This window comes from Echinops telfairi, unplaced genomic scaffold (genome assembly GCF_000313985.2).
Source record: "Echinops telfairi isolate 266 unplaced genomic scaffold, ASM31398v2 ScPeMD7_7466;HRSCAF=8504, whole genome shotgun sequence".
NCBI classification, from domain to species: Eukaryota; Metazoa; Chordata; class Mammalia; order Afrosoricida; family Tenrecidae; genus Echinops; species Echinops telfairi.
Window position 1 is genome coordinate 5,575,012 of NW_022111366.1, and position 9,877 is coordinate 5,584,888.

At 52.0% G+C, this 9,877-nt stretch overlaps 1 protein-coding gene across 1 annotated transcript in view; it reads right to left on the bottom strand.

The window, feature by feature from the left end:
- Positions 1-5,197: 5,197 nt before the first annotated feature.
- PTGFRN (prostaglandin F2 receptor inhibitor) overlaps positions 5,198-9,877 on the bottom strand; it is a 93,714-nt gene continuing 89,034 nt past the window's right edge. The window contains exons 8-9 of the mRNA XM_030888418.2: positions 9,473-9,778; positions 5,198-7,626 (exon numbers count right to left, since the gene is read on the bottom strand). Of these exons, the coding sequence (XP_030744278.1) occupies positions 7,460-7,626; positions 9,473-9,778 (473 nt within the window). The 3' untranslated portion in view covers positions 5,198-7,459. The remainder of the gene's footprint in view (positions 7,627-9,472; positions 9,779-9,877) is intronic.

Sequence of the window (9,877 nt, forward strand, 5' to 3'; positions counted from 1 at the left end):
ATGTATGTATGGATTGTGATGAGTTGTATGAGCCCCTATAAAATGATTTAAAAAGGAGATGTAAATACTGACACAATGTGTTTATGTATATATTGTGATTAGAGCTGTATGAGCCTCCAATAAAATGATTAAAAAAACACAAACCCTCCCTGCTGCGGTCAAACTGATGCCACCTCATGGTGATCCCATGTGACACAATAAAAATGCTCTTGAAGGCTGTACGATACAGAAAGGGTCACTAAGCCTTTCTTCTACCACAGCACTGGGTGGATTTGAACTGCTAACCTTTAGATTAGGATTTAAGTGCAAACTGCTAACACCACTCAGGGCTCTCTAGCCTACTAAATAGCCATTAAAAAACCCCAACATTTTATTGGGGGCTCTTACTGCTCATATCACAAGCCATACATTCATCCATTTTGTCAGGCACATTTGTACTTATGTTGCCATCATCATTTTCTAAACATTTTCTATTTGTGTCCTTGGTATCAGCTTATTTTTTCCTTCCCTCCCTCATGAGCCCTTGATAATTTATTTAAAAAAAATATTTTTTCATGTCTTACACTAACTGCTGTCTCCCTTCACCCACTTTTCTGTTGTTCGTCCGGGGGCGTGGGCTATGTCGATCATTGTGATCAGTTCCCCCTTTCTACCTCCACCCTCCTGGTATCACTACTCTCATTATTGGTCCTCAGGGGTTTATCTGTCCTAGATTCCCTGTGTTGCAAGCTCTTATCTGCTGTACCGTGTACATGCTCTGGTGCAGCAGGATTTGGAAGGTGGAATTGGGATCATGATGGGGAAGGGGGAAGCATTAAAGTAGAGGAAAGTTGTATGGTTCATTGGTGCTATCCTGCATCCTGACTGTAAACAGCCATCTTTTAACCATCATTTCCAACCCATTGCTCCCCTCCCTTCCCCTCTCCCAGTGCCTGACAGAGCTCCCTGATGTATTGTTTGAATCTCAGATCCTACTCCCTTCAGCCCACTGAATGCTGGATCGGCTTCAATCCATTCAAACGTCCAAGTTACAAAATGAAAGGATGATTTGCTTGCCTGTCCTATAGGACCATATATTTCACCAAAGTCCAGTGTTTACTAACTCTGCTATCCCTGTAGCAAATGTTCACCGATGCCTAGTGTCCAGACACTGTTGTGGCTGGTTTAGTGATTTAAACCCTGCACAGGGGATTGGGAATCAAATCTTGAGCAATGTATGTTTCAATATTCACATTTGCCACAACCCCCCTCCCCCCCTGCAGGGGAATGAACAACAGAAACCATGGGGTGGGGGGGAGACAGCAGTGGATGTAGATATGAAAATAATAATTTACCATTTATCCAGGGGGAGGGAGGGGGGTTGGGGGAAAAAAGAGGAGCTGATACCAAGGCTTGAAATAGAAAATAATTAGAAAATAAGGATGGCAACAGATGTACAAATATGCTTGATACAATTGATGTATGGAATGTTCTAAGAGCTGTAAGAGCTCCCAATAAAATTATTCTAAAAAAAAGGCTTAGAGAATGGAAGGGGGTGGGGCTGACACATAAGCAGGGGACCCCGATGGCTAGTTGGCAGAGGAAGCAAAAGCACTATGTTCACACACACGCACACCAGTCTCACCTGTGAGACGGAGCAGCAGCAGCAGCAGCAGCAGCAATCTCACCTGACAAAATCAGGGCTGTGCACTGATCACTTCATAGATGCCACAAAACCCAGGGAATTATAAAAAGGCTGATCTGTGTTTTAAACGTTTCCACTGCAGCCATATAGAGGTATCTTCAGAGTCTAACCTCTTGAGCTAGCTCTGGGTTTTCCCTTTGCATGTGGGTCTGATGGGAGCCTCCCATCCCTTCCCGTTTATAAGCTAACCCTACAATGCCTTCTCAACATCTCCCAGGTTGGCATTCTTAAAAAAGTGGTATGAATGCGTGTAAAGTCACACAAGTACCGAATCGGTCTGTGGCTTTTCAAGTGGTTTTCTCCTTCGTTCTTTACGGTTGTCCTGTCCATTCCTACATTAACTTTTTTTTTTTTAAACAATGTGCTTCTATTGAGTATTTCTAGAGAATTCTCCATAGTTTCTATGAACATCTCTTACTTTGGTATTCCTATTTCATTGGTTTGCACACTATTCAATTGATGTGTGGAAGCTTATTAATAGGTAATGAGGAGCCCTGGTGCCATACTGGTTATGCTTTGGGCTGCTGACCACAAGGTCAGCGGTTTGAAACCCCCAGCTGCTCCACAGGGAACGAGGAGGCGCTGTACTCTCATAAAGAGTTACAGTCTCGGAACCCCACAGGGGCAGTTCTACCCTGTCCTAGCGGGTGGTCATGAGTCAGGTCCACTGGCTGGCTATGAGCTGAGTTTGAGTAACAAGTACTGTTGGCATAAATGGTTTGAAGAATACAAGGGACTCAGGAGTGGGGTGAGGATATGTCTGTGCGCCCCCGGCAGTGCACCTGGCAAGCACATCAGTCTGTGGATGCAAGGAACTGGCGCGGCTGTATCTGAATGACCCAGTTGTGTGGAGAATTTCTGCTGTAGTCACACGGCCCACTGAAAGAAGCCCAAGGTTATTGTCGCTGGAAGGCATGGGGGCCACAGTGGGTGGCAGTCCCTGCTCTCTCGGCCCTTCCAGACTCCCAGAGCATCTCTCTGGGCATCCTCACCTACCCTAGACGTCCTGGGACCTGAAAGGTACATATGATAGGTGGATGGTAGGTTGGAGGGAAAGAGATTTCTAGGCAAATACTGTGTGTCAAAGCCAAAGAGAAGCAGCAGGTTGCCCACACTTGAATGCCTGGGCATGCAGTGGGCAAACAAGTGCTGGCTTTGTTTTCAATTTATTGGGGAGGGAGGGGTCAGCGACAGTTAAGATATTGTTAAAAGCCCACCCTGGTGACATCTGTGATGGGTGAGCAGAATCCTCCTGGTTCGTGGAGAAGCAGGCAAGGATGGGTCATTTCTGACCCCGTGGTTAGCAGGTTGACACGTAACCCACTAGGCCACCAGGGATCCTACTTATGACATGAAGCAAATAGAAATACTTACAAAACTGAGAGTAAAGATTATGTGCTCGCCTCCTTCAGGACCATGAATTTCACCCAGGTCCGGTGTTTACTCATTTTCTATCCATGTATAGCAAGCATCCAAGGATGCTTAAACTATCCGGGCCTGCTATGGCTGGTGGAGTGATTTAGGCCGAGCATCCGGAACTCCAAGCACCTGGCCTGGGCCAGGAGCAGCACCCATCACTGGAACATGCCCCTTAGCTTCCCAGCCCTTGAAGAGCCCTCAACACGAAGTGGTTCCTGCCCAGGACACAAATGAGGCCAACTGGAGGTCCACAGGGAAGGCCAGCAAAGGTCTTGGGTCTTCTCCAGGGGCCAGTAGAGCCAGGCTCCCCCTGCTCCCTCCGACTCCGGGCAGTTGGCCTGGCAGCTTGGGGATGGGCATCTGTCTCTATGGTACAGGGGCCGGCAGTTCCTGACTAGTTAGGCTCCAGACTCGTTGATGAGTCAAGAGAAGCTGTTCTGTTCCTGTCCCGATCCAGTCACAGAAATGGGTGTTTGCTTCCTCATCCGCAGAGAGGAACACCATCTAACTTCTCTTTCCTGAGGAGGAAGGTCTCAGGTTAGGAGAATTGAGCAAGAGATCGAGAGACCTTCCAGAACGCAGCGGGATCCCAGGCCTCACCTTCTGTTCCCCACCTCGATCCCTAGTCAATCCGATTCCTCTTTGATCTTTAGTGACCGGGTGGGATTCAGAGGAAGCCAGAAGGTGCCACCCCCACAGCTAGAACCCAACCACCGACTCTTGTGCGGGAGAGAGTAAAAGGTAAAAGGAGGCCAAACACCATGTTTATCAAGCCACGTCCGTTTAAATTAAACTTCCTTTAATGAAATCCACAACAAAACAGCAGATGGTGCATTGCATAATATTTGTGGTCACAGTAGGAAACGATACAATTTGTTCAGATAACATCGGACCGGGACCAAAGCACACGAGACCCCCTCCTGGTCTCTGTGAAACCCCGCAGACCCGTGGGCGCCACTCTGAAGACATGGGAAGCGGGCTGGAGGTCTCCCTCTCCTCGTGCACCACACGCACCCTTCGCCACTGAGAAGTCAGCAGAACGGTGGAGGCGCACTCGCTTCTGCACAGCCCGTTCCTGTCCTTCTCTGCTGTCATCGGTGAAGCTTTTAAACAACAACAACAACAACAACAAACAGTTTTCTCAACATAGCCAGTTGTGGAGTATTGCTTTATGATTCTTGCCACCAAAGGCTCCGTCTTTGGCTCACAGATGTCTGGGGCAGAAATCATGGCTGCAGGCTGCCTGCAAACGGAAGGAGGAAGAGCCACCAGGAGGAGCAGACAGGGGTCTGGGCCGCAGGGACCCTCCTTCACCAAGACCGCAGGCAAAGCCACGTGGGAGGGAGGGAGGGAGGAAAGCACAGATTGAAACACGTTTCTAAATGAAGTGGTAATCCAGTGGGTGAGGCAGGAGTCCCACACCATCCTGTGAAAAAATCTGAAAAAGTGTTTAAAAAAAAAAAAAGGCAGCATATTTGCATCTTTCATTTGTTTTTTATTTTTTAGAAAAGTGTATGTAAACATCATAAAGTAAACAATCGAAAGTAACTTGGAGACTTCTATTTGAACAAAGCGTAGGCTCTCTCCTGGGGCTACCTTTATGAACGGGAAAAACCAAACCAAACCAAAGCAAACCGAAACGTAACATTTCCGTTTCTTTACGCTAAGAAGTGCAATTTCACCCAGGGGGGGTCATGGCTGGGCCCTTCTTTCATTCGCCCTGGCGCTTCTGGCACGAACATCTTCCAGAAGGGCACTTTGTGGGGAGCCCTATTTGGTACAAGAAAGTGTATCTCACACTATAAAATGTGGACCCATATTCCAGGCAAGATGATTTCTCTGTAAAGAACCCGACCTGGGACATCTCCCTTCCCTCCAGGTGGCCTGGCAATCGGCTCGGCCCGATGGGCCTACAGTGGTGGTGGTGGAGGTGGCGGAATTGCCCTAATTCCAGCTTGGAACAGCGACCTCCGTTTGAAGCAGCGGTTCTCAACCTTCCTCATGCTGCGGCCCTTTAACACAGTTCCTCATGTTGTGGTGACCCCGCCCCCAACCATAACATTAATTTCTTTGCTACTTCATAAATGTAATTTTGCTACTGTTATGAATCGGGCGACACCTGTGAAAGGGTCGTGACCCACAGGTTGAGAACCGCTGGTTTAAAGGCAGAGGACACTGTGGGCATGGCATATACACTGCCACCAAATGCCCTGCATTACCCAGTCCTTCGTTTTCCCTGCAGCCACCTGGTCCCATCCAAAGCCAAGTACCCCTTTCTCCTCCTACGAAGGGCCGGCATACCCCAACAGCCCCGAACTTTCTTTCAATAGGATGCACTGGCTGTTAAGGAAGACAGTGCCTGTTTATATGTGTTCACACTTTAACTATCATTTGTGCAATCGTCTGCAACCCGCCTCCTCTTGAAATAGCATAGTTGGGAAATGACATGTGGAAAATATCAAGATCCACTGCCACTCGGACCTCCTCCTCCTCCTCCTCCTCTTTCATCCTCTGCTGAGGCTCACCGCTGCCCATCTCCCCTGCATTAGATGCTGGGCCAGGGCTTCTGCTGTCAACAGATGCTCTAAGGTCCACCACCTGGGCGGTTGCCACGGTGGGCGACACCGAGAGAGGGAATTAGGTGGCAATCTGCCTGGGGAGGTGCAGGGTGCTCAGTGCAGAACTGACCTGGGCGGCAGCCAAGGGAGCAGAGCATAGGGCAAGGCAGGAGGAGCCAGGCTCATCCGGCCAATGTGCCTAAGAGCCACTTAGGAATGGCCATCACTTTACATTACTTTATTGCTCAAAACAAACAAACCTCCTTCCTTTTTGGAAGACAGTGCTGTTAGATCCTCTGCAGCCGGGATCAAAGCACAGAGGGCAGAAATGTAGGGTGAGCGTCACCTGCCAGTCTTAGCAAACCTCAAGATGATGCTTTCCCCCAAAGGCCAATTCTCGGCAGGGAACCACAGGCTTCCAGGGCCTTCACAGCGGAGCCAGCCGGGCCCTCCGAGAGCTCCTCAGCCCACCGCCCCACTTCCAAAGGGCGCAGCCGGGAAGAAGGGGTGACTCTCAAGTCGGCTGGATAGGCTGCGACCATAAATTGCTAGGTTTCATTCATGTTCCTAATAGGAAAGCAAACATACCACAAAATACACCCTTTCTCACCAACCCCCTGCGGGGCATCTTTAAAAAGGCTTGAAGGACGGAAAAGGTCATAGGAAACGATGCCTGCTTCTTCTGTGCAATTTCTGATTCCTTGAAGTCAGTCAGTCTTGCAAGCAGCACTTTTTCTTCATGTTAAGGAGACCCCGCAGCGCAGGAAGGACGCGGGGTGCTCCTGGGAGTCTCGGGGCGCTATGTCTTTGCCTCCCAGGAGAGGTGGAAGGAGGTGGCTTCTCGGTCTGACATGCCCCCATTACCACTGCCCCCTCTCCCAGCGCCCCCAAGGACATCTCACTTCTACCGAGGCCTCTCCAGGGACTCCTGGGGTCCCCTGAGGCACAGGAGGCTCCGAACTATCGGAATGAATCCCGGCTCCTTTCCTCGTCCCCAACCTCGTCCTCCCTGCCCTGGACAGAGCTGGCTGTGCATTCTTCGAATTCATTCTTAAGGCTAAGGTGGCAAGATAAGGTGCTCGGTGGAGAGCCAGAGTCTAGATCCCGGGGTGCCAGTTCAGCAATTCTCACCTAACACAAAATACCACAGGGCGGGAAGGGGTCAGAGGCGCAGGGTCAATGCATGTGGGCTCAATAAGACGTTACAGACCACGCGTTTCGGTTTAAAATACCATCTCGACCCCTGAAAATAGGGGCGGGCCGGGTAGTCCAAGCCCCAAGCCAGCTTTCAACACGGGGCTGGGTGGTCTCTCCGCCCACCCCGAGGAGGTGAGGGACGCACCCAGCAGCTTCCGGGTCACCCCCAGCCTCACTCCCGACAGCCTTCGGGCGGCCATCACCCCCTTCCTCACCGCCACTCCTCACGACACAAAGGTAGACACACGCAGAAGTCAGAGGATCTATAAACCAGGAGGAGGGGAGAATTAGATGAAGGTTAACCATTAAAAAGCCGCAGCTGGAACACACACACACACACACACACTCTCTCTCTCTCTCTCTCTCTCGATTGTGATCTACGAAAGTGCCGTGGGGGGAGGAGCTGTGTGCTGGTAAACATGTCCGCTCCGGACTTGCCATGCAGAGGAGAGGGAGCGCCGAGCCCCACCTGAGATTCGAGAGGACGGGTTCTGAATGTCAAGGTCACGGCACTGCGCTTCACAACGTCGCTGCCCTCTTCTGCCCGAGGGTCCGAGGATGCCCGCCTGCCCGCCCCTCGGCCGCTCCTGTCTGCGGCCGCCTAGTCCATCTCCATGGACATGAGGCGCCGCCGCTCCCGTCTCGTCTCCCGGACCTCCTTCTTACAGCACCAGTGCGAGCTGCAGTAGCCGATGAGGCAGGACAGGAGGCCGATGATGGTGGACAGGCCCACGCCGATCAGCAGGGGGTACTTGAAGGCGTTCAACACTGCCAGGGAGGGAGAGAGGGCAGGGGGAAGCCAGGTCAGTGGGGAGGCGTGCCTTTAGGCTGGAGACCACCCCTCCACCCCCCTGTGGGATGGCACCCACCCCCTCCCCCACTGGGTGGCATCCACCCAGCTGAGGGGTCTAGCTGGGTGACTGAGATGGGAGCAGCTCGTCCTTGTAGCCTTGCTACAAAAATGAGCAAAGGCTCACCTACCCAGTTCCTCGGGGTGGGGGGGGGGGCAGGGGTTGGGGGGGCAGGGAAAAAAGATAGGACTTGATGCGTTTGAATGTCAACTTGCTTTTTAGGGTTTTGGCAGGAGATTGATTTCTAAAAGTCGGGATAAGGGCACCACATATTCAGCAGCAGATGCATCCTTACAAACACTGTGCAGAAATCAATTACAGGCATCAGATCGCTGAAGTGCACTCAGGGAGCTATTTTCAGTAACACTACAGTGAATGAGAGAGGCTCTGGTGGTGCAGAGCGTCAAGCTTCTGGCTGCCAACAGAAAGCCCCGCAGTTGGGACCGTCCTGGGGCAGCTCTGCTCTGTCCTTCAGGGAGGGCCACCGTGCGGTGGAATCCACATGGTGGCACGGGGCTTGGCTGGGCCGTCACTCGTCTCACCGGGTGAGTAGTGGCCCCTGACTGGTCTGGTAGACCAAGGTTTTCATATGGAGTACCTCCCAGGAAGGAGTTTCCAAGATGCCACTATGGGGCAAATGACAGTCTGGGAAATCCACCAACACCATTTAGATTCCACAAGCCCCAAACCCCATTCCACATCCTCCACAACCGTCCATGACCTTGGGTGGAAGTCGGAAATTGCTCAAGGTAGTTACACTCACTGTGGCTTAATTTCCACAGGAGTCCCATGAGTGAGTGTTATCCCTGTCTCACACGAGAGGAGACCAAGACGTGGGAAGACTCAGAGAGCCACGGAACTGGGGTTCCCATTCCGGTCTCGCCACGCCCCCCTCAACGAGATGGAACCAAACTCGGGAGGCTTTTCCGAATCCTTGGAGACATCTGGGGTGTTTATTCTCTCCATGGGGTTATGCCCGTTACTTTCTGAAGCTTTCTGCACAGAGGTGGTGGTTCTCCTTAACCAAGGGAGGACCCCGCCCACCCCCCCACCCCATCAGGAAGCAGCAGGCTGGAAGAAGACCGTCAGGCCGCACACACACACACACACACACACACACACACACACTGGTCAGGAAGCAGAGGGCTGGAAGAAGACCGTTAGGTCGCGCGCATACACACACACACATACACACACACACACACACCCCATCTGGAAAAAGACCATCAGACCGCGTGTGCGCGCGTATGTGTACACACACACACACACACACACACCCCGCGATCAGGAAGCAGCGGCCTGGAAGAAGACTGTCAGACCATGGGGCTAAACTGATTCCAGTGGATTGACTGGGCGGGGCCAAACAACAGGGGGCTAAGAGCACTGGGGAGTCATGCTGCAGCCTTACCTGAAGACATGAACCCTCCCCCTCACCTTTGCTCTCTACTGCTTCTGGCCAAAGCCGCGCCAAGCCTAGGGTATGGGGAAATGTGCCCGCAGAGAATTTATGGAAGGGCAAAGTGTCCACTGTGTGGCAAGCCTTTCCCAGGGGTGGCACCTGAACAGGATGCCAGTGCTGGGAGAACAGCTTGAGCTGCTCGTGGCCTTCCTGGGTACAGGCCCAGGGACCGCTCTGGAGAGCAAGCAGGCCACGTGGCGGCATATTTCCCACCCTGGGAAACCTGGATTCTATTAGTGGCGCCGTAGCATGGAGCAAAGACACGCTGCCGACACTGAGAGAAATGTTCCTGCATCATCCTTACCGTCCATCTTCACAGTTATAAAGACGGGCTTGGAATGGAGCTCTGCCTCCTTCTGCCAGGAACCTGTTGACGACCTCACCCAGGGAGTCACGGAGCAGTAGTAGTTGCCAAAGTCCTGCTCCTCGGAGCCGTGCACTTGCAGCAAGAATTCCAGCACACCCACCCGCTCCAGGCTGAGGTCACTCTTCCAATCCTGCTGGGCGGTGTTCACAATGCCCTTCCGGTCCAGGGAAGCCAGGAAGACGGGGGCCTTGTCCAGGCCGAAGGAGTGCACCGCGAACCAGGACACATCAAAGGCCATGTCATCTATGAATGACCAAACACAAAATCTCAAGGTCAGGTCACTGGGCAGACAAATGAGCAGCTAACGTGTATACAAGGGGGCTTCCCAAAAGCCGCGGGGGG